Genomic DNA, 25,205 nt, shown 5'->3' on the forward strand with positions numbered 1-25,205 from the left:
ATAGAAAAAGCATTCTGCACTTTTTTCACTCTAATCAACTAATAAGACCTAGAGAAAGCACTGGCAGTAAAGGTATTTGTTTCCACATGCAGAATGCCAGGTAAAGAATGCTTCCTCACCACCTCCCACTCTCCCAGGACACCTGACGTAAAGAACAATTTGTGATTATTTTTAAGGCTTTGTGCATTGTTATAAAGTCAATATGTTAACTTATAGGAGTAAATAAATGATATGTGTCAGCACAAAAAAAGATCTTTTAAATAATAGGCGACCTTGTAAGAGTCTAAAGTGAAATTAGATAAATCTCCAGATTGGTGAAATAGAATAGCTACTTTATAATGTAATCCTTAGGCAGCATGTTACTATAAGCAAATTAGCTGTACTTTAAAGAAAGATGTATTTTAAAGGCTTTCGCCAAAGCAGGAAGAAAAATCCTCCATTACTGTTTGGCTTTTTTCCTACCTGAACAATTAAGCATTATTTAGAAATTAATCATTATTTAGAAAGCATAGTTCTTAGCAGTATAAGCCCCCCCCTTTTTTTTTGAGAATGCAGAGTGGACATTTCCTTTTGCTTTTAGGTAAAACATCATTTGAACTGGTGAGTGCGATGGGATTTTAGAATCTGAAATTCCTTTACATCAGTCCACTAATTAGTCCTTTCCTTTTCCTCTTGGATCTGGAAGCATCAGCTTAAGAGATGAAATTTGCCGACTATCTTTTTCAAATGCTGGTTTTGGACAGCTCCATGATTAGGATGGGGTGAGGCTGGGGAACAGGACTGGAAATCCCTTGATTTTTTCATAAAAGTTCAATACTCTTTGGCAGAGTCAGGGCTAGGGTGAGGCAAGGGAGGCACCTAGAGTGCAAAATTTAAGGAGGCACTCGCTCCCAAGATGCCTTGCACTGGCTGTGCTTGCTTGACTTTGAGAGTGAAAGCCTCCTTAAATTTTTAGGTGCCTACTTTGCGTCCTCGGAGACTTGGCCTGTCTCCTTGGCATTCTAGGAACTACCAGAGATTCTCGGAAACAAAATAGTCTTGAGGAAGCTTTACCATCCTAGCCTTTCAGGACTCACAGTAGGACGGTTGGTTAGCTTGTTTTTTTGAAGAACACTATCTCATCACAAAGACTTTCCTACTTCCACCTAGAGCTCTTTTGCAAGAAAGAGTTTTAATTTTTAACAGTTCTCTGGATAAGGGCTGCTGTATACAACAACCATTTATAAATGCCCAATGAGGCCAAATCTGTTTAAGCTATTTAGAAACCAAAAATTAACCCTTATTTAGGTCCCGGACTTTCCCATATATCTTGTCATTGGACTGCTTTTTGTCATCCATGACTTCACTTATTTTTGTTTGGTTTGTACATTAGCCCTTCTCTCCAAATAAGTTAGCTGACTTCTGAACCAAAGAGCATCTGTTAGGGACAGAAGTGCAAATTGAAAGGAGTCCAATGGGGAGAGGAGCTTGAGGAGGAAAGTTCAGCTCAAGTTATTTAAAGATCAATGTCAAATTTTATAATATGCAATCCTTTCCACTAGGAAAAAAAGAGCTTAGAGACTCTCTGGATACCATTTACTTTTTTTAGTGCAGCTGATTTTGTGTGTGTGTATGTGTGTGTGTGTGTGTGTGTGTCTATGTCTTTGTGTACCTGCACACTTTGGGAGGGCAAATTAAATACCAAGAATATTTTATATTTTTAATTGAAACCATTACAGGACAATGAGTCTCTGGCTGATTTGTTTCATATTTAGTACAAAAATCAGATTTTTAAAGTGCCAGTCATTTCTTTGCAGCTTTCTGTTTCACCTCAATGTGACCTGATTACATTCTTCCCCCATCTCAGTGTATTCCTTTTGTTGAAAATAATGCATTTAATTAAAACCTGTTTCTGCAGCAAGAAGATGCTAGCCTAGTTATTACCTTTCCTATCTTCTTTTGTCTAATTATAATGAGTTCAATCCTAAATGTAGTATATGTTCACTCTAGTATGATCATAAATACCTTTTGCTTTTGCATGAGAAGTGACCTCAAGGGAGTTGGAAAGCCTTTGTCATTGCAGAGATGTGTTAGAATAGTCTTACATTTTTATAAAATACAACTTAGTAGTAAGTCCTACAACTTGGCTTTCTAAATTGTTCTCGAAAGCCATTGACACTTAATAAAAGTGTCAGGTGGATAAGCCATTGTTGCCTCTGCTGAGGATGTGGGAAGTTGCTTTATAGGGGATGCTCACATTGTCAATTTCCAGCTTTAAATATATCACACATGTCTGTACATATGTACATACATGCATACACATAATTTGACTTGGGAGGTATTTATGGACTTACCATAAAATATACCAGGAGACATCAGAAAAGACAAAAGATATCATTTGCATGAGAGTCCTTGGCTGCCTGGTGAAGAGAAGGATTTATTTATTTTTTTGTAGGAATCTGAGAATGGCTCCCTTAATTAGGAAAGGTTGCTCACTAGGTTTTTATTGTTTGGCTTCTTCACACAGAATCCCTCAGCTCCACCCTGCGCCTTTAGAAACAGCAAGTTCCCGAGATATAGATAAACCTACCATAGCAGTCTCTTAAATAAGTAAATAAACAGCATATATATGTTTATGTTTTGTTTTTAAGACTTCAAAGCAAAAGTTATACATATATAACAGCGTCCTTTTGACATGAAATACCCATGGGAGATGCAGGGCAGGCGCTCAGCGTGCAGTTAGGTTCCAGAGGCATCTTTGCAGCACAATCCTTAGGGAAAAAGCAAGCAAGAAGAACGTGGTATTGGGTCAGGCCTTACCACGGGCCCCTGAAATAGTGGCCGGAGGCCGCCAGTGGAGCCTGGCGGGACATGGGGCAGACATGGCAGCTTGAGTTCACGGGTCCCTCATTAAGAGTTTTTGTCCCTGGCTTAGAAAGCACTGGGTTCATTTAGTCCGTCTCTCCTTTTCCTTCCCTCCTTCATTTTGTTTATGTCGTTTTATACACTGATTCTGTTTCTGAGCCTGCTGGGTGGGCAGCTCAGATGTCACACTCACTGTCGCTGGACGTGATGGAGATGGCTGAAGTCGCTGCCTTGCTCGGTAGGCTGGCAGTGGCTCCCAGCACCTCGGTTGTGCTCTCTTCCTCAGCTCTTAGCATCCGGCCAGAGCCCTGAGACAGGACTTGCTGCTGGAGTCTACGGGGAAAGGAAGGGAACACACAGGTAACATGCTTCCTGTTGTCTCCTGGTCCACATCCCTTAAGCCCTGCGGTCAGCGTCTCTCCCTCAGACCCAGGCCATTAAAGAGGGTAGGATGAGGGACCAGGGGCCAGGCAGGAGTCTGCAGCCGCCTCTGGCCGAGCCCTGCAGTTGCCCCACCCTTCTTCAGAGTCCTTTCGGGGCTCCCAGTCTTCCCAGTCTTTGGGATGCTGGGCTCACAGGGTCATTCCCAGTTGTTGACCACCTTTGAAAGATTTACAATACTGTTAGAATAAATGAGGTGTGGGTGACAAGGACCCCCTTCCAAGAATGTGTCTGGCCCTCTAAGACCCAGTTGGTCCAAAGCTAACGGCAGAATGGGCTGTCTGGGGGTTGCCGAGACCCTTTGGGCCTGGGGGAAGAGGCTGCGTTCTTGGCCAAAATGTTGGCTAATTGAGATCCACGCCATAGCCCACTAATTTGCTGTTTTGACAGTGGGCTGCCAACACATGGAAAGAGAACTCAACTTTCCACTTTTTAGAAACAGAAGTTCATCGAAAACTGCTTCTATAGCATCAGAGAAGGATGCATCTGGACTTTTAAAATCACAATAAATTGCCACATTGCTAATAAGCCAGGCTTTGTTTAGTAATAAGAGCTGGGCCAAGGCTGACAAGAATTATGTCCCTTATTATTTCTGGGATTTTAATTTTATTTCTTCTCCTCTTCCAATGCAGCCTTGATTTGGTGACTGGAACCAGTTAATGGACTGATGATTCCCAGGCTCCCAAAAGGAGAGAGTAGGGAACTAAGATCCTGGAAGGGAACCCCTGCCCTGAATCCCAGAACGCAGAGTCTCAGAACCGAGACCGTGCTCTCAACTCTGCTGAGTCCAGGTCGCCAGGACCTAGGTAAGGGTGCCCAGAGTGCCATCTCTCGCCCCACTCCCGGAGGAGCGCAGGCTAGGAGGCCCCAGGTACTGACCTGTTCTTTGCGGCAGCTGCCCGGTCCCTTTGTCGGCGGTTTTTGAACCAGTTGCCCACCTGCGTAGGAGTCAGTCCAGTTGCCTGGGCGAGCTCACGCTTTTTGCTGGGGTTGGGGTACGGGTCCTGCAGGTACCATTCCCGTAACAGGTGCCGCGTGCGCTCCTTGAAGCAGTGCGTCTTCTGTTCGCCGTCCCAAATGGTGCGGGGCAGTGGGAACTTCTTCCTCACGCGGTACTTGTCCACTGGCCCCAGGGGCCGTCCACGCAGCTTCTCAGCCTCCTGGTAATGCGCTTCGAGCCACAGCGCCTGCAGCTTGGCGTGCGACTCCTTGGTGAACTTATGGTTTTCCAGGATATGGTAGAGCTCGCGGTAATTGCCACCGTGGAAGGCCACGATCGCTCGCGCGCGTAGCACTGATTCATTCTTGTTGAGGGCCTCGCAGGCCGCAGGGGCCACGGGCAGCGACCAGAGGAAGCGACCGAGGCGCTCCACGTCGCCGCTCTCCTCCAGAGTCTCGCATACCCCCGCTACTTGCTGGGGGCTGAAATTCAAGATGGGCAGCTGGAACATAGAGGCAGGTTGGCAGCGGCGGGAGTGCTGAGCCGGGAACTGGGCACGTAGCAGACGCCCACGGGCCCGGTTGGGTGCACCAGGCTCTCCTCGGTGAACAAGCTCGGGGCAGCCGGACTGACCGCGGGGGCAGCGGGGGCAGCGCAACAGCAGGGAGCAAGCGAGTGGAAGGGATTGGAGGAAGTGCGGCTCCGCGGCTCAGGACCGGCTCCGCTTGGTTAGGGCAAGCAGGCGAGCGAGCCGGCTTCACTACTGGGGTGGGCGGATTGGCGACGCGGGCGCCATGGAGACCCCCTGTCAGTCACTGGCCGGCTCTGCCAATCAAGACTGCAACTTGGGCGTCAAGGCCATTTCAGCACCTCCCCGCTCTCGACAGCGCCCGCCGTTCACCCGTGGACTTCTCCGCACTGTGTTGCAGAACTCAGGAGGAAAAGACTTGCGAGTGGCTGGGAAAAAAAAGAGAGGCGAGAGGATCAGCGCTTCAACTCCCCTCTTCCCAGCCCTGTTCCTTCGTTCTCCTCTCACTCCCCAGAGAGGCAGTGATGCTGCAGGAATCCAGTTTGGGGCGATCTCTGCCTGGGTCAAGAGGTCTCCAGAGGACAAAGAGGACTGGTCAAATCGAAATCCTCCAAAAATTCGTGACGTTTAGTTGTAATGAAACGGCAGACAGTGCGGGGAGCATACGAATGGAGAGGGAGGGGAAGTGGATTATCTCATTTCTTCCCAGCACCTACGCCTGCATGCCTCTTCTCCTTTTCCAGCTGCCAAAGCAGCTCAGTGGGAAGCGATTCTGAAGCAGAAGGAACGGACCACCGCGGATCTGTAGAAGAGGTCAGTTTGGACTCCATTCCTACCAACTTCAGAAGCCTCCTGACTGAAATCATTCAAAATATGAGCTAGGACAGACACTCTCACATCTCATAGCACAGATGCTGACCATGAAGTCAAACACTCGCAAGAAAATGGGCACTGCAACCCCCCAAAGTTTGTACTTTTCAGCCCCCCCCCCCCCCAGTTTAATAGACTTGAACAAATGTGCAGTATAGCCACATCTAGAGTGAGAAGTCACTGGCAGGTCAGGACAGCAACTTAAAAGCTTATTTCAAAGATCTTTTTAAAATATCGATTTGCTCTTTTTCTTGCAGGCTAATTTTCCCCTACCCTATTTTAGAAGATTTAATGCTTAAGCTTGAGATAGAAACTCTAACCTTGGCCTTTTAGCCCAAAAGTCATTCGGCAGAAGTAAACTAGAGGGGGGGGGGGAGGAGGACCACAGCAATGGTTTGGGGGGGGGGCAGAAAGCATCTCCTGAGCTGTTGAGCACTTACACCTCCTGCAGAGAAGGGCCTTCTTGGCAGCTCTGCCTTCCGACGAGCAGATTGAACTGGCAACTTTATTGATTCCCAATTGACATTCACATCATACTATTTTCTGAGGCCTAGGTCCAAAGAAACCATGATCTCACCTGGGCCTTTGACAAAGGGTTGTTTAGTTTGAAGAAAATAATTGGGATGGGGAGTCCAAGGAAAACCATCTTTTGGAGGCCCATCCCTAAAAAGGAATCAGATAGGCATGTTAGCCTCTAACTAGACTCTGCCCAGTCTGTCTTTTCTTTAGTATCAAGTTCAATTTGTATTCGCCTTGTACAGCTCCGGTAAATCAGAAGGCAGATAGATAGCACAGATGGTTGGAGGTGTCGGGTCAAATCATGCTACGCCTGAGTGCCGGGTAAAGCTTGTTCTGACGGAAAACCCTGATATTATTTTCACAGATCTTCACAGTTCACTCGAAAAAGGAATAACAGAGGGGAAGAAAAAAGCCCTGCAACCATTTACATCCTTTCTGTGAGATTGCCAGCCACCTCAACGCCTCAATGGAGAGGCTTTCTTTTCTAAGACTTCATTTTCTTGAAATGCGACAGGACAGGGGCAAAATAAAGAGGGAGATGAGCATAATGACAAAGCACAAACCTTCTCTAGCTTTCGGTGACTTCCAAATCTGGAAGAAGGACAACTTTTAGTGAGAAACACCACACGCAAGGGCCCACAACACACAGTGCAGGAAACCCAGCGGGCCTCCAGGGCTGGGCCAGGGTGAAACGTCCTCCGGGGGGTTGCGTTCCTGGCACTTCAGGTCAGAGAGGGAAAGCATCCCCGCTTCAGTTTGCAGAGATTTCTTAATTCCCTCCTTGGGATGCGTCCCCTGCCCACTCTCCCAGCAGAATTGCTTCACGCTTCCCATCTGCGGACAGAAGCCGCTGCGAGCCTGGAGACCTTGCTGCCCGTGAGCCCAGAGTGGTTGCCCTGGAGGTGAGAGGTTGTCGGTGCCCCAGGGGACTGAGCCACCCTCACCCTTTTGCTGCGCAGTTTGAATGAGACTAATTTGGGAAAACTGCCTTCTTACTCTTAGTCTTATAAACTAGCTGTTTTAAGTTTCTCAGTCTAGGTGCCCTATCCAGGAAATGGGAATATTTATCCCATTTTTTGGCCAATAATTATGCAAATATTAGATGGGAGGGCTCTTTGGCTTATGAGTGACTGGGGCTCTTGGACAACTGGGCCCCAATGCAAGGAAGGATTGGCTGCACTGGAGCCACCGGAATAGGGACCAGGCTGCTGCCCGCAGAATCCGAGCCTCACTAGACAGAGTGTCTGGGCCCTGGGCGGAGGGGGTCTGAGAAGTGTTAGAGGCCCAGGTCTGCTGTCAGGAAATCCTGTCTTCACCATCGTTATTGCAGGGGCCCTTGGTTTAATTGTGTTAACTCAAAGCCCCCAGCAAATTGTGATCATCTTCTTCATTGGGATGGGGAAGGGGGAAGGACAAATGGAAGAAATATGTGAGCTCCGCATTCCTGGAAATGAGAGGAGCTCTGCTGGGTCCCGTAGAAATAATCCTATTGTGGAGAAGGCGGAGACCCACACCCCACCTTTAAAGCACATTTCTCTCGTGTTTGTCAGGCGAAAGCTAGCCTTCAGGGTCGACTTTTCTTAACTTAACTGGAGGATAGATTTTTACCAATTTTGGAACTTTGTTACCTACTCGCTACCCCTCCCCCACTCCATTTTTTCCTTTGCTCTTAACCAGGAAACCAAAAAGTGCAGCGGCAGCCCTTGGCCTCAGGCCTATTGGGGCAGTTTTGCAACTTTCTTCTGTTGGTTTGCAGCTCATAGATTTGGGAGGCCTTGTGCTAATAATCAGTTCTCGCTCAGAATCCATAGATAGACGTCTGTTCTACTTTCTGCAAACTGACAGTTTTACTTTATGGAAAAATATGTAGGAAAAGTAATGTAGAAGACATGCCCTCACATAGTTTCTACGTCTAACTGTTAAATATGGAGGTAGCAGAGCAAAATGCCCCCAGAGAGTTGTGAGGTCCATACTAGATGTGAGGTCAGAGTTCAGTCTGGGACTTCTTGCACACCTCATTTTGTCCCTTCTGATTTTCCTCTCTCGAGTAGAAAGACACATGGGCACTGGTTATACTCTGCTGGTCTGATTCACCAGTGGAGAACAATGCTTAGAAGTCAATATATTACCTCTAGGTTCCAATCTCTTGTCTATTTTTATCTTGTCTCATCTTGTTTTATCTTTTATTTGACTCTTCCTTAATCAAACACCTGTGAAGTAAATGATGTCTTTGTTTCCTTTCCTACACAATTGCACATAGTCAGGGATTTTCAGAATGTAGTAATTGAACATAACTGAATTCCTTGATAAAGATATTTGTTTTGCATGCGAGTCAGTCACAGACTAGAAGACAATGAGGTCCCAGCCTTTTGTGTATGTCCATTTTGATTTTTGTGGGAGAAATCTTGGTCTCCCCCCTCTAGTCTCAAAGCAGTGTGTTGCCAGGGGATGAGAATAATGTAAAAAAAAAAAAAAAAGTGTAGACAATTAAAATTGCTGTTTTTAGAATGACAGTATTAAAATTTCATGCTCTCAGGCATTTACTAATGAATTTAGGATTCTGCTTTTCAGATGACATCATATACATAAATAGAGGCATGTTTGTTTATATACTTGATGGTCCAGATATTCAGATTATGAAATTAATTCAGTATCCTAGTTTTAAAGTATTAACTATCCTAATAAGCTCTGAAGGTAGATTGCTCTATTTCTTGAATTCTTTCCCTGCCAGTATGCACTTTGTATCAAAGAATAGAGATGCTTCTTTTTTGTGTATTCCTGAGAACAAACGCCATTTCAGAACTGTTTTATAGATTTACTGGCACTGTAAAATTAACTGACAAAAAAGTATTACAATTAAAATATTTATCTAATTTTTAAAGATTAGGATATAAATGTTATTTGAAAAATTGTTCACCAGCTATTTTTTTTAAAGGATGTAAAATTGCTTATGTTAAATGGAGAACATTTTTGTAAATTTAAATGTGGGAAAATATACTGTTTGAAAGTAACAGCACTAATGTTTTTAAAAAATTAGGCTGACTATGCAGTTCTGTTTTGACCCTCTTGTTTTTAGTTGCTCCGAGGCATTTGGGTGAGAATTTGTGTTTAAGCCAAAGAGTATACTGCAAATCATACTCCTTCTTTAAACTGTGGTCTCGAATTCACTTTAATCTCTCTCATCTGCTTCTGTGGGGTAAGCCTAAATCTTCACAGGGCTAGCTACACCACAAGAGAGCTTGTTTAGGACTATGTATCAATCATCAGGTTCTTGTGTGAAGGATTAATACTTACAAATATAAACGGTGTGTCATTTGCAAATACTTTATTATCAGTAATGAATAATTCTTTCATTATTAATAGTTCTCTGCTTGAACTGTATTTTTTTTCTACCAGTGGTTATTTTTGACCATTTTCAAATTCAAGATCTAAGTGTATTTCTAAAATACACATCGAAACCATAAAATTCAATTTAGTGAAAAAGTGTGAGTTTGTTTATGTCCTCTGGGATAAGCCAAATATTATCACATTAAATATAAGTGTGTCATATATATGTATTAATTACATGTGTTATATGTGTAGTAAATAATAATTTTCTTCCAAGTGCTATAAAATCAAATGGAGGCATTAGCATCTGATAAATACCTAAATTCTGAGTTGATCCATTTGGTTAGCAGAAACTGCTTTTTTAAATTGCATTATAAAAAATGCCACATTTATGTGGCATCTTACCCTTAAAAGCAACAAATCTGGCAGTGGGCAATTTTACTCCCCCCTTCCAGGGGACATCAGAAAATATTTTGATTGTCACAACTGGTATCTAATAGGTGATTAATAGGGCCACTATTGAGGCCCTGTTCCGGAAGGATGCCAAATAATCAACGAGGCAGAGACATTATTAACACTCACTAAAATTCTGTTTATTCTGGAGTTGAAGAGCTTTCGAAGGAATCAGTGCCCTTTAATTTCATCTTAGGCCTAGGCCACACCAATAAAATTTGTTCCTAAGAACCTACTATAGACCCTGGCCAGATAGCTCAGTTGTTTAGCATTGTCCTGATATACCAAGGTTGTGTGTTTGCTCTCCTGTCAGGACACATGCAAAAATCAACCAATGAATGCATAAGTAAGTGGAACTACAAATCATTGTTTCTCTCTTGCTCTCTAAAATCAATCAATCAATACAAAATTAAAACCTACTATGATTTTGTTTCCTAAAATTTACTGTAAATGATACTTATAGTGACTGAATACTTAAAAATATAAAAATATCTCTGGGAAAAGTGTTTTTATCATGTTGCAATTTATATTTTTGAGTATTTGCTGAGACAGACAACGGTGGTTGAAGGTTATTGCTTAGGCCCTATTTTACAAATGATTAAGATATGAAGACCAAAGAGGTTAAATGATTGCTCATATTATACAACTAGTTAGTCCATTGTGTACCTTTGCTTTCCCTACCCAAAGAAGATGATGTAATTTCAGTTGAGGTTGAGGGCAGAGGATTTGAATCATACACCTGGATGTGTATAAGGTTTACGCTGTTTCCTGTTGCTGTGACTTTCAGAGTTTATGTACTCTAGTTCATAGATCTCAGAAAGATTTAAACTATTCTGAGTCTTGTCAAGAGATGTACCTTTACAAGCCCTAAAAGTTCTTGAATCTCAAATGTGGCCCTGAAACTTCAATTGTCTTCCTTGGGGGTTGGGGTGGGAATGTTGACATCTGGGTTTACTGAAGACCTTTTACTTGAGTCATCATACTGTCCATATATATATAATATAATATGTATATATATATATATATATATATATTATACATATATGCAGGCAAATGGAACTGAACCCAGCCTCTTGGAGATGAGAGATTGGATGTGAAGTGCTGTAAAGCTTGGTTTAAGTAAAACAAAACAAAAACCCTCCAAACTCTTTTGTTAGGTCTTTCAAAAGAATAACAGTGGTGCTCACTAGCATTTCTATAATTAACAAGCTGTCAACATTTCTATTACAACTACAGAAGTCTATTACAGACCACAGAATTGTGATAAATGTTTCTTTAGGTCTGAAATGTTAGCCTTCATCTTCTTTTCAGCCTAAGGGCAATTTTTGAAACCAATTTTGTTTCAATCATTTTGGATCAGTTGTGTGGTAATTTTGGAAGTGCAGATGCTCTAGGCCCACCTATTGAAATAAAGATTTTTAAATGGAAACACAGAGAGGAGTCTGCTTAAGCCCCAGTGGGGACCAGCTGCAAAGCTCTGACAGGGAATTATATAGGCAGACAGTGGGAATAGATTTAGAAAAAAATAAGGGGCAGAGAAATGTGTGCATGTTTTCTTTAACAGCAGATTTTTTTCCTCAGCTTCTTCAAACTGGAATTCTGTTTTCTATTTTAACTGTTATGACTTTCTCTACTACTTCTAGGTTTTGGAGAAATTAATATAAGAGAACTTGTCATTATAGCTATTAAAATTTGGGCTGAATTGATTTTTTAAAATGTTTAACTTTTATCTTTAATTTAGTTAAATTTTCTTTCTATACCTCTCATCTCCTTTCTCCTTATCTACCTTTCTATTCTTATCAGTCCTTTTCATGTACTCTGAAAGTTCACATTTCCCAACAATTGGTAGTTCTCTGTATTATAGTAATTTGTATTTATATTTTCCCTTTCCTTTTCTGTTTGTTCTGAGTCCATGACTTTCCTTCTGCTTCCCATTCTCCGTTGCCAAATATCTCCTCACTAAACCAAGCTTTGTTAAAATTGTAAGGTGGACAAAGTGCTCACTCCTGAAAGTAAATGAGGGATGGAGTGTTTATCAAAGAAGAAGGGTATAGAGCAGGCGTCCCCAAACTACGCTGCCCCTAAGGCCATTTATCCAGCCTGCCCGCACTTCCGCACTTCTGGAAGGGGCACCTCTTTCATTGGTGGTCAGTGAGAGGAGCACTGTATGTGGCAGCCCTCCAATGGTCTGAGGGACAGTGAACTGGCCCCCTGTGTAAAAAGTTTGGGGACCCCTGGTATAGAGTCACTATAATGATGTGATACTTCTCAAGTTAAACTTCATGGAAACAAACAGTAAAAACAGCTGGACTTTAAACAGTTTGAATTTAAGTAATTGCACTAATTGCATGATTTTAGGCCCCAGTTTCTTTATTGGATATACTTATAATATAGAGTAGTTGTGAAGATTAAATGAGATTATGAATCACTATTCCTTGCATAGTGCCTGTTGCATAGTAAATTCTTAACAAGTGTTGGTTCCCTTTTCGTGGAAAACTATACTTAACCTGTTAGTTCAACACTTTATATAAATTATGTCTCACTTTCTGTCTTGTCTTTGGTCTCATAATCCTTTGGTGTTCTGCTTAGGTCTCTGGAAACTTTCCAAACAGTAGGTTCTTTTGAGTTTGACCTCCCTGTTTCATGAACCAATAATTTGCAGTAAGTTAGTCTAATGAAGTCAATACATAGTTTACTTGAAATTCCCCAAATGTTCACTGTGTTAGTATCCTGTGGCTTTGGTAACAAATTACCAGAAACTGGGCAGTTTAAAACAAAATGATTTTCTCACAGTTCTGGTGGCCACAAATCTGAATCAAAGTACTGTGCTCCTTCCAGAGGCTCTGGGACAGAATCAGTTTCTTGCCTCTTCCGGCTTCTGGTGGCTGTGGGCATTTCTCAATTTGTGGAGCATCTCTCCAGTCTCTCTCCTCTCCTCTCCTCTCCTCTCCTCTCCTCTCCTCTCCTCTCCTCTCCTCTCCTCTCCTCTCCTCTCCTCTCCTCTCCTCTCCAGTCTCTCTCCTCTCTTCTCTTCCCCTCCCCTCTCCTCCCCCTCCCCTCCCCTCCCCTCCTCTCCCCTCCCCTTCCCTAAGATGTTCTCTCCTCTCCACCGCTCCATTCCCTTTTCTTGCTCTTGTTCTCTCTCTCTCTATGAAAGCTCCTGCTTACATTTTATAAATGCACATAATCGCATTTAGGGCCTACCTATTTACCTGTATAATCCAGGATAAGCTTCTCCTCTCAAGATCCTAAACTTGCCTGACCTGTGGTGGCACAGTGGATAAAGCATCAACCTGGAATGCTGAGGTTGCTGGTTTGAAACCCCTAGGTTGCTGGCTCTGCGTGTGGGCTTGTCAGCACAGGGTGGCTGGCTTGAGTGGGAGACTCATCCACACAATCCCAAAGCTCAGCATCTTGAGTCAAAGGTCGCTGGCATGAAAAGCCCAAGGTTGGGACACTGGCTTAGCCTGGTCAAGACACTTATGAGAAGCAATCAGTGCACAACTAAAATGAAAGCAATTATGAGTTGATGCTTCTCATCCTTTCTCTCCCTTCTTGCCTTTCTCTCCACTCAAAAAATTAAAATACAGGCCCTGGCCGGTTGGCTCAGTGGTAGAGTATTGGCCTGGCGTGCAGAAGTCCCGGGTTCGATTCCCGGCCAGGGCACACAGGAGAAGCACCCATCTGCTTCTCCACCCCTCCCCCTCTCCTTCCTCTCTGTCTCTCTCTTCCCCTCCTGCAGCGAGGCTCCATTGGAGCAAAGATGGCCCGGGCGCTGGGGATGGCTCCTTGGCCTCTGCCCCAGGTACTCGAGTGGCTCTGGTCGCAACAGAGCGACGCCCAGGAGGGGCAGAGCATCGCCCTCTGGTGGGCAGAGCGTCGCCCCCTGGTGGGCGTGCCAGGTGGATCCCGGTCGGGCGCATGTGGGAGTCTGTCTGTCTCTCCCCGTTTCCAGCTTCAGAAAAATACAAAAAAAAAAAATTAAAATACATACTATTAAAAAATCATAAAGTTAATCATTGTTTGCCATATAAGGTGAAATTCACAGATTCTAGGACTTAGAAAGTGAATATATATTTGGGGGACTTTTATCCTCTGGCCCACCACACCCACTATGACAAATATAATAGTCTCAAATGTTTCTTGGAAGTAAATAGAAAGAATAGAATATTACAAGTGGTCAATCTATGAGAGGGAAAATAATCCTTTTCCCTTTGCATTGTTTTTATAATTTATAATCTTTTGCATTGTTTTTATAAATTATAGACTTTTCACCTTAACATTCAGTGTCAAGGCTGGCAAGATTCCAAAGGAGAATATCCATTAATTTTTTTCATTTTCACATTGAGCTTTGCTTTTTAAACTCTTTGGACATTAATCAAAATAGACAACTAAAGTAGTCAATTTATCTCATGGGATATGATGAAAGAGAAGACTCCATACCTCTCTCCATATGTTTAATATAGAGTGAAGAGATGTTATGTATTATATTGAAGTACAATCCACAGATATTAGAAGAAGTTTGCAGTTTACTTGTATATTTATTTCACTGAGTTGAAATCATAATTTGGATTGCCTGACCAGGTTGTGGCACAGTGGATAGAGCATCGGCCTGGGATGCAGAGGACCCAGGTTCGAAACCCCAAGGTTGCTGGCTTGAGCATTGGCTCACCAGCTTGAGCATGGGGTCACTGGCTTGAGCGTGGGATCATAGACGAGACCCCATGGTTGCCGGCTTGAAGCCCAAGGTCGCTGGCTTGAACAAGGGGTCACTGGCTCGGCTGGAGGCCCCTGGTCAAGGCACATATGAGAAAGCAATCAATGAACAACTAAGGTGCCACAATGAAGAATTGATGCTTTTCATCTCTCATCAACTGGTTATCTTTCCTTTCTCTGCTCTCTTGTTACTATTACTCTACTATTGTTTATAAACAAGACCCTTAATATTTCTTCCATTAAGATGCAGTGTTTTTCCTACAATGACACTACTTTCCCCATTCTTTTCTCCATGCAAATAGGATCTGACTTTTGCAGTATATTCACTTCCCCATTTTCCTCCTCCTCTGTTACCCCAATTCCAAAGTTTTCTGAAATGGTGTAGTGCCTAGAGTTTTCCCTGGAGTGTGTGCCTTCTGTTTTAAGAATATTTATTTTAAAGTATGTCACAAAGTTCTAGACAGTTTATTTTTATTACATATACACATATAAACACACACATTCCTCTCCATTCTCCCTTCTATTCCAGTATACTTGTTGATATTTAGATTTTTTTCTCATGTATTTTCCTCACCTGGAATGCTAGCTTTATTTTCCCCCTTCTAGAAATAATTTTGTTTTGTTTGTTTTCCTTACAAAAGCAATACATGCTCACTGCAATAAATATCCATATACTAAGGTTATGTGGAGTTGTAGGTGAAAGTATTTTATTTGTAATGCCATTATTCCAGAGATAATCACTATTGACACATATCATTATAGGTCTTTTTTCCCTATACACAGATACATACTTTTTTATTTTTGACAGAAATAATGTCATATTATTCATACCTTTAAAAAAAAAAGATTTTATTGATTGATTGATTTGTGGGGAATGGGAAGAGCAGGAAGCATCAACTTGCAGTAGTTGCTTCTCATATGTTCCTTGACGGGGCAAGCCCGAACCAGTGACCTCAGCATTCCAGGTCAATGTTTTATCCACTGTGCCATCATAGGTCAGGCTATCCATACTGTTTATAACCTTGTTTCATGATTGCATTTTTGTGAAAAATTTTTCCTGCTAATAAATACATGTTAGTATTTTGAATGGCTGCATTATATTTCACAGCATACATACTATAACTTATTTAACCAGTCCCTAGGTTTTATTTATTTTTTTATTACAGAGACAGAGTCAGAGTCAGAGAGAGGGATAGATAGGGACAGACAGACAGGAATGGAGAGAGATGAGAAGCATCAATCATCAGTTTTTCATTGCGGCACCTTAGTTGTTCATGATTGCTTTCTCATATGTGCCTTGACTGATGGCCTTCAGCAGACCGAGTAACCCCTTGCTCAAGCCAGAGACCTTGGGTCCAAGCTGGTGAACTTCGCTCAAACTAGATGAGCCTGCACTCAAGCTGGTTACCTCGGGATCTCGAACCTGGGTCCTCCACATCCCAATCTGATGCTCTATCCACTGCGCCACCGCCTGATCAGGCCAGTCCCTATGATTTTTGTTTAAATTGATTCTAGTTATTCACCATTATAAAAAATGAAGCAATGAATATTTTTATCATTGTCCAATTTTTTTTCCTTCAAATTTCTGGAAGTGAAATAATGGATTAAAATGTTTATACATTTAAAAAATTGATACATATTTCCAAATGGTCATTCAAAATTGATACATATTTCCAAATGGTCATCTTTGTAAAAATTATTATGCAAAAGTGCCATTTTCCCTACACCTTGGCCATTATTCTTCTTTGAAGTCTTTGACAACTTGATAGGTGAAAAAATGGTTTCTCCTTTTAAAAAATAGACATTTTAAAAATTATTAATAAGGTTATACATTTATACATATTTATTGGTCATTTATTTTTCTTCTTTTGAGAATTTCCCTATTATACCTTTGATTGGGATGTTTGTTCTTTTTTGTTCAGTTTCGTCAAGTGTCTTTTTTACTGCCACCAAATATCCAGTGGAAATGATCATGTAATTGTGTTAGTTTACAAACTGGCCCCATACATGAAGCACAAGGGGAGACCAAATAAAGAGGCAGAGCACTACAGATTGGTAGGTGGCAGTTTTAATAAGCAAAGTAACTTACACAGCTTGTCTTTGGGTGACTAAGATGAATAGATCTACACACCTGTCCATCACATCTTAAAAGTTGATACAAGTAGAGGCCTTACCTGTGTTCAGTCATGTATTCAGTCCAGATGGTCTCAACAACTTATTCTTTCAAGTCTATGTCCTTGCAAATGGTTCCCATTGTGGAAATGGTAGGCAGAATATATAGTCCAAGGACAGAGGAAGTAGTGAGGATCCTCTGATTGCCTGGGTCCTGCTGGTGAGTCAACTAGCAATCATGTAGTCACGTCCTCTTGAGGACCTCCAATACTCTACCCTTCATGACTGGGTCTTACAATTTTCCACAAACCCCTTTGTCACTATGTGCCCTACGTGACCAGCAAGGGGTTTCACTTGCATGGAGGTGGTTGGTTTGGCAGCTACCTGGCCATCCTGGTGGGACATCCCATTGCAAATCCCAGTAGATGACACTTTTCCCAGGTGTAATGGGGCTATTGGTGTTCTTAGCAGCATAGCACATTGATCCATGGTGAGAGTCAGGGCAATGCTGTTTCCTGTAGTTTCCATATATTTATGATATTGGATGTCTTCACAGTGGTCCCCAATCTGACATATGGGGCAACAGGCCCTACTGGTTGATTATTGACATGTACTATTATAGCCTGAGATAGGACTTTAGTCTGCCTGGCCATGGTGATTTTACCTGTTAGTCATTTATCTGCTGCTTGTTAAAAAAATTAATTTATTTTTTATTAATTTAAATTTATTGTGTTTACATGAATTCAAGTGTCCCACTGAATATGCCACTCTCACCCCCCACCCCTGTGTCCCTTTTTATACCTCCCCCCTCCTCCCTAGATCCCTCACCTTCCCTCTATTACCTTGATGACGAACCTTTTTATAAAAACCGCCCACTTTTGCAGTGCTGGTCAACCTGGTCCCTCCCGCCCACTAGTGGGCATTCCAGCTTTCATGGTGGGCCAATCGTGGCAGCGTTTGGTTGCTCTGCTACCACCCACCATGAAAGCTGGAATGCCCACTAGTGGGTGGGAGGGACCAGGTTGACCAGCACTGCAAAAGTGGGCGGTTTTTGTAAGAAGGTTTACCATGATGGCTCTAGGATTTGCTGTCTTGCTACCTATATCTCTGTGTTATGTATATATAATTCCACTAATCCCTTCACCTTCTCAGATCCCATCCCTTCATCCCCCTTGCCTCTAACTGCTGTCCCTCTGGTCCCTGTGACCCCACCTCTACCTCTATTTCATTCCTCAGTTCACTTTGTTCATTAGATTCAACATATAAGTGAATCATATATTAGTCTTTCTCTGCCTGGTTTATTTCACTTAGCATAATAATCTCCAGGTCCATCTATGCTGTTGCAAAAGGTAAGATCTCCTTCTTTTTCACTGCTGTGTAGTATTCCGTTGTGTATATGTACCACTGCTTTTTAATCCACTCATCCACTGATGGACACTTGGACTGTTTCCAGATCTTGGCTATTGTAAACAATGCTGCAATAAACATGGGGGTACATTCTTCTTTTGAATCAGTGGTGTGGTATTCTTAGGATATATTTCTAAAAGTGGGATAGCTGGGTCAAAAGGCAGTTTCATTTTAAATTTTTTGAGGAAACCCCATACAGTTCTCCACAGTGGCTGCACAAGTCTGCATTCCCACCAGCAGTGCAGGAGGGTTCCCTTTTTACCACACCCTCACCAGCACTTATTGTGTGTTGTTTTGTTAATGAGCACCATTCTGACAGGTGTGAGGTGGTATCTCATTGTGGTTTTAATTTGCATTTCTCTTATGATTAGTGACCTTGAACATTTTTTCATATGCCTATAGGCCATCTATATGTCCTCGTTGGAGAAGTACCTATTCAGTTCTTTTTCCCACTTTTTAACTGAATTTTTATCTTTCTGGTGTTGAGTTTTAGAAGTTCTTTATAAATTTTGGTTATTAACCAAAATTTGCTTATTAATAATATCAGACATATTGGCAAATATGTTCTCCCATTGTGTGGGTTGTCTTTTTATTTTGTTAATGGTGTCTTTTGCTGTGCAAAAGCTTTGTAGTTTGATATAGTCCCATTTGTTCATCCTGTCCTTTATTTCACTTGCCCATGGAGATAAGTCAGCAAAATTATTGCTATGAGAGATATCAGAGAATTTACTGCCAGTGTTTTCTTCCAAGATGTTTATGGTTTCATGACTTACATTTAAGTCTTTTATCCATTTTGAGTTTATTTTTGTGAATAGTGTAAGTTGGTAATCTAGTTTCATATTTTTTTTTTGCATGTACCTGTCCAACTTTCCCAGCACCATTTATTAAAGAGACTGTCTTTACTCCATTGTATGCTCTTACCTCCTTTGTCAAATATCAATTGACCATAAAGGCTTGGGTTTATTTCTGGGTTCTCTGTTATGTTCCATTGATCCATGTGCCTGTTCTTATGTCAGTACTAAGCTGTTTTGAGTCCAATGGCCTTGTAGGATAACTTGATATCAGGAGGTGTGATACCTCCCACTTTATTCTTTATTTTCAAGATTGCTGAGGCTATTCATGTTCTTTTTTGGTTCCATATAAATTTTTGGAACATTTGTTCTATATCTTTGAAGTATGTCATTGGCATTTTAATAGGAATTGCATTGAATTTATAAATTGCTTTGGATAATATAGACATTTTAATGATGTTTATTCTTCCTATCCATGAACATGGTATATGCTTCTACTTGGTTGTATCTTCCTTAATTTCTTTTTATTAATGTTTTATAATTTTCCAAGTACAGGTCTTTAACCACCTTGGTTAAATTTACTCCTAGGTACTTTATTTTTTTGGTTGCAATAGTGAAGGGGATTATTTCCTTAATTTCTCTTTTAGCCTGACCAGGCAGAGGCGCAGTGGATAGAGTGTCGGACTGGGATGCCGAGGACCCATGTTCGAGACCCCGTGGTCACCAGCTTGAGCGTGGGCTCATCTGGCTTGAGCAAAAATCTCACCAGCTTGGATCCAAGGTCTCTGGCTCAAGCAAGGGGTTACTTGGTCTGCTGAAGGCCCGTGGTCAAGGCACATATGAGAAAGCAATCAATGAACAACTAAGATGTCGCAACGAAAAACTGATGATTGATCCTTCTCATCTCTCTCCGTTCCTGTCTGTCTGTCCCTGTCTATCCCTCTCTCTGACTCTCTCTCTGTCCCTGTAAAAAAAAAAAATTAAAAATTCTCTTTCAGACAGTTCATTGTTGATGTATATAAATGCCACTGATTTATGAATGTTGATTTTATATCCTCCCACCTGGCTGAATTCATTTATCAGGTCTAGTATTTTTTGACTGAGACTTTAGGGTTTTCTATGCACCATATCATGTTATCAGCAAATAATGATAGTTTTACTTCTTCTTTTCCAATTTGGATGCTTTTTATTTCTTCTTCTTGTCTGATTGCTGTGGCTAGGACTTCCAGAACTATGTTGAATAAGAGTGGTGAAAGGGGCCACCACGCCTTGTTCCTGATCTTAAGGCGATTGCTTTTAATTTTTGCCCATTGAATATGATGTCGGCTGTGGGTTTGTCATAGATGGCCTTTATCATGTTGAGGTATGTTCCCTGTATTCCCACTTTGTTGAGAGTTTTGATCATAAATGGGTGCTGGATTTTATCAAATGCTTTTTCTGCATTTATTGATAATGTCATGTGATTTTTATCCTTCCTTTTGTTTATGTGATGAATCACATTGATTGATTTGTGAATATTGTATCAGCCTTGCCTCCCCAGAATAAATCCCACTTGATCATGGTGTATAATTTTTTTCATGTATTGCTGGATCCAGTTTGCTAATATTTTGTTGAGAATTTTAGCATCTGAGTTCATCAGGGATATTGGCCTATAGTTTTTTTTCTTTGTAGTGTCTTTACCTGGTTTTGGAATGAGGATCATGCTTGCCTCATAAAAGGAGTTTGGAAGTCTTCCCTCCTCTTGAATTGTTTGAAATACCTTGAGAAGGATAGGGGTTAGTTCTTCTTTGAATATTTGGTAAAATTCTCCTGGGATGTTATCTGGTCCAGGAGTTTTGTTTGCTGGGAGTTTTTTGATAACTGTTTCAATTTCATTTGTTGTAATTGGTCTATTTAGGTTTTCTGATTCTTCCAGATTGAGTTTTGGAAGATTATATGTTTCTAGGAATTCATCCATTTTACGTAGGTTGTCCAATTTTTTTGGCATATAGATCTTCATAGTATTTTCTTACAATCCTTTGTATTTCTGTGGTGTCAGTTGTTACTTCTCCACTTTCATTATTAATTTTATTTATTTGAGTCCTCTGTCTTTTTTTTCTTGATGAGTCTGGCCAAAGGTTTGTCAATCTTGTTTACCTTTTCTAAGAACAAGCTCTTGGTTTCATTGGTCTTCTGTATTTTTTTTTAGCCTCTATGTCATTTATTTCTGCTCTGATCTTATTTCTTTCCTTCTACTTCCTCTGAGCTGTTTCCAGATCTTTATCCTGTGTCTTTTGATTGGAGCTTTTAATTCATTTACATTTAAGGTTATTATTGACATGTACTTACTTGTTGCCATTTTATTCTTTAAACCTACATTCCTCTTTTTATCGATTTCTTTTTTTTCCTTTGCTCTTTTTATAGTAGGCCCTTTAACATTTCTTGCGGTACTGGTTTTGTTGTAGTGAGTTCCTTGAGTTTCTTTTTGTCCTGGAAGCTTTTTATTTCTCTTTCAATTTTAAATGATAGCCTTGCAGGGTAGAGTAGTCTTGGTTGTAGGTTCTTGTTTTGCATCACTTTGAATATTTCTTGGCAATCCCTCCTGGCATCAAGTGTTTCTGTTAAGAAGTCCAATGTCATCCTTATGGGGGCTCCTCTGTAGGGAATTAACTCCTTTTCTCTTGCAGCTTTTAGTATTCTTTCTTTGTCTCTTAACTTTGGCATTTTAATTATGATGTGTCTTGGTGTAGGCCTTCTTGGTTTCCTCTTTAGTGGCACTCTCTGTGCTTCTTGAACTTATGTGACTTTTCCTTCATCAATTTAGGGAAATTTTCAGCTATGATTTCTTCAAACAGATTCTCATCCCTTGTTTGTTCTCTTCTCCTTCGGAACCCATATGATGCAGATGTTGTTTCTCTTCATGTTGTCATGAAGAGAAACAACATCTAAGAAACAGAGGTCTCTTAGCATTTCCTCAGTGTTTTTGATCCTCTTTTTTCTTTTTGCTGTTTTGCCTCCATGCTTTCATTTATCTTGTCCTCTAAATTGCTGATTCAATCCTCTGCTTCATCCAGCCTGCTGTTGATTCCTTCTAGTGCCATCTCCATTTCTGATATCATATTTGTCATTTCTGACTGGGTCTTTTTTTGTGATTTCAATGTCCTCTTTGATGCTTGCTATCTCTTTATTTATGTGTTCATTATGACCATGCATTGTTGCTCTAAGATCCTTGAGCATCCTAAAAATCATTATTTTAAACTCTGCATCTGGTAGTTTGGTTACTTCCATTTGATTTAGTTCTTTTTCTGGGGATTTCTCTTATTGATTCATTTGGGTCACATTTCTTTGTCTGCCCATTTTATCTATGTATTAGGTAGCACTGTCTGACTTTGAACTTTTTGTAGTTTCTTCATGAGAAAGATGGGCTTGGTAGTACTGACCTCCAGGTTGCCTGTTTTCCTTATTCTAGGAATGCTTCTTGAGGGTGCTGTTTTTCCTCCTGTTGTCTGTGAATATTGAATGCAGTTGGACCTTTTGTGGATATGGTTATTCCTTTAGGCTGACTAGCTCTAAAGCTCTACCTTGATTGTGTGTGTTATACACTATGCAATGTTTATCTTGTTGGGCGTATTTATTCTCCACAGTGTCTTGTGTAACTAGCTGAGTCTAGAATTGTTGCTGTCTGCCACCCACTACCAGTTGTGATGGTTCTAGATCTTCTTGGGTTGGTGTTAGCTGTTGTTTGTAACCCACTGTGGGCTACTTGTCTGCAGCTACTGCTCTTTTCACTGTTTGTGTCTTTGTTTTCTGTGCCTGGGTAGTATGGGAGGGGCCAACATGTGTATAAGGATCAGCTTCCTCCTGCTTAGAGCTGACAGCAGCTCTGTAAAAGCCCCAAGCTCCGTAAGATTTGCCTCCACTTTTCAGCTGCACCACCTCCTCTTGCAGCTGCCTGGTCTTCCCACGGAGTCTTCTATAGAAAGACTATAGTGTGGACCCTGACTGACCTCACCCAGCCAACCCCCCTTCAGGTTGCAGGCTTGTGGAGTGAGGGTAGTTGAGGTTGGGAATCCAATGTTAGTGGGGCCCCCTATTTCAGGGGTCTCTTGGTCATTAGCTCAGTATGGGTTATGTGGCTCCTACTCCAGAGCCTAATCCCTCAGCCACTGATGAATACTCAAATTTTATTTCTTCCCAACAGGTGAGCAGCAGGTTCAGGTTGAAGTGGGGCTGACAGTCCCCTCTGCAGAAGTTCTTACAGCTGGTGAGAGCTTGGTCTCAGGGAGGAAGACTGAGAGAGTCCTCTCCTGGGGCTGACTATGCCCTCACAGAAAGTAGCTAAGTCCCTCGACCAGATCCAACACTAGGCTCACAGGGACCCATATATATGGTCTACCGGGAAGTTCTGTCCATTTTTGGAATAAAACAAAATACAAATTTTTCTTACTGTCAATAAACTTTATTAAATAATATAATTGCCATTATTATTAATGATTTCTTGCCAGCGTGAGGGCAGTTTGTATATCCCATTTTTGAAAAATGTTTTATCTTTTGATGCGAAAAATTGAACCAGTGCTTGTTTGATATCCTCTTCATTTTTGAATTTTTTGCCCTTCAAAAAATTTTGTAAGGACAAAAACAAGTGATAGTCGGAGGGTGCTAAGTCCGGGGAATATGGTGGATGCGACAGAATTTCCCAGCCTAGTTCTGCAATTTTTGGACAAGTCCTCAAAGTAGCATGTGGCCTGGCATTATCATGATGCAGTATGATGTTCTTCCTATTGAACATCGCCGGCCTCTTTTCTGGGACTGCTATCTTTAAATTATCCAGTTGCTGACAATACTTCTCTGAATTGAGCTTTTTGTTCGGTTTTAAAAGCTCATAATGTCCCACCATATACACAACACTCTCTTATTGAGAGTCAAATTTGGTTTAGAGATGGAAGGGCTAGGTTTTCCGGGTTCATAATATGCCCTTTTCCTTATGATGTTTTCGTAGGTAATCCACTTTTCATCCGCAGTTATCATCCGGTTCAAGAAGGGCTCAATTTTGTTCCGAGCAAGCAGAGATGTGCATATGACGACTCGATCATCCAAATTCTTCTGACTTAATTCATGTGGCACCCATCTTGAATATTTCCACACCAATCCTATCTTCCAAATATGGTCCGAAATGGTTTGCTGAGCTGAATTAAACCTTTCTGCGATCTCCGATGTTGTCAGAAAAGGATCTTGCTCCAACATGGTCTTAACAACATTGTCATCGATCAAAGATGGTTGCCCAGAACCTGGCTTATCAGAAAGGTCGAAATCACCTGTTTCGAATTTTTTGAACCATTTTCTGCATGTCCTATCAGAAACTGTACCTTCACCAAACACTTTCAATAAATTTCTACATGCCTGACCTGTGGTGGCGCAGTGGGTAAAAACGTTGACCTGGAACGCTGAGGTCGCTGGTTCGAAACCCCAGGCTTGCCTGGTCAAGGCACATATGGGAGTTGATGCTTCCTGCTCCTCCCTCTGTTCTATCTCTTTCTCTCTCTGTGTCTCCTCTCTCTAAAAAAAATAAATAAATAAATAAATAAATAAATAAATAAATAAATTTCTACATGCTTCTGTAGCATTTCTTCCTTGTTGAAATTTATAAAAATTACAGTGGCGTAAATGAACTTTATCAGTAGCCATGGGTACACTATCGCTTCACACATAAGACTAATGTGAATCAACTTTAGTTAATTTGCTACGTCAGTATGTATACATTAAGTGATAAAAATAGAAAGGCACACATGCACCAAATAAACATGTGCTTACATGTCGAAACTTTTGATAGAAATGGACAGAACTTTCCGGTAGACCTGATATTATATGTCCATGCTCCAAGCCTCTCTCCCTTCCCCCATTGGAATCTAACCTAGCAGGGCAGGCTATCCAGCACCCCGGTTGGGCTGGCTGTCTGTGAAGCTCCACCCTATCCAATGCACATGAGCTGCTGTGCCAGCACTGATCAGAGTGTGAAATTTGCCTCAGCTGTGCCAGGTGTGAGGAGCCTCCCTTTGGATACCACTCTAGCAAAGGTTGGTAGGTACTAAACTGGTACTCTCCGCAGCTGGCCACTGGATGTGCCAGCCCTGGGCGTCTCTGGAAGGAACCTGGTGCAGACCAGTGGGAGACACTGCCCATGACTGGCTCTCAGCAACTTTCTTGGAGCTACAAGCAATCCAGAGTTTGTGGCTGCCTCTGCTGGACCCAGGTGTACATGGAAATACCAAGCTGCACT

The 25,205-nt window shown here is 41.7% G+C and overlaps 2 protein-coding genes across 2 annotated transcripts in view; one reads left to right on the plus strand and one right to left on the minus strand.

The window, feature by feature from the left end:
• Positions 1-25,205, plus strand: part of C4H14orf39 (chromosome 4 C14orf39 homolog) — a 204,561-nt gene that overhangs the window by 126,707 nt on the left and 52,649 nt on the right. The window lies entirely within an intron of this gene.
• SIX6 (SIX homeobox 6) lies at positions 2,445-4,918 on the minus strand. The gene is made up of 2 exons (XM_066276584.1): positions 4,165-4,918; positions 2,445-3,177 (listed from the first exon to the last, which is right to left on the minus strand). The coding sequence occupies exons 1-2, from the start codon at positions 4,734-4,736 to the stop codon at positions 3,021-3,023; spliced, it is 729 nt and encodes a 242-aa protein (XP_066132681.1). The 5' UTR covers positions 4,737-4,918; the 3' UTR covers positions 2,445-3,020.

Source organism: Saccopteryx bilineata, chromosome 4, assembly GCF_036850765.1.
Source record: "Saccopteryx bilineata isolate mSacBil1 chromosome 4, mSacBil1_pri_phased_curated, whole genome shotgun sequence".
In the NCBI taxonomy this organism is placed as follows: Eukaryota; Metazoa; Chordata; class Mammalia; order Chiroptera; family Emballonuridae; genus Saccopteryx; species Saccopteryx bilineata.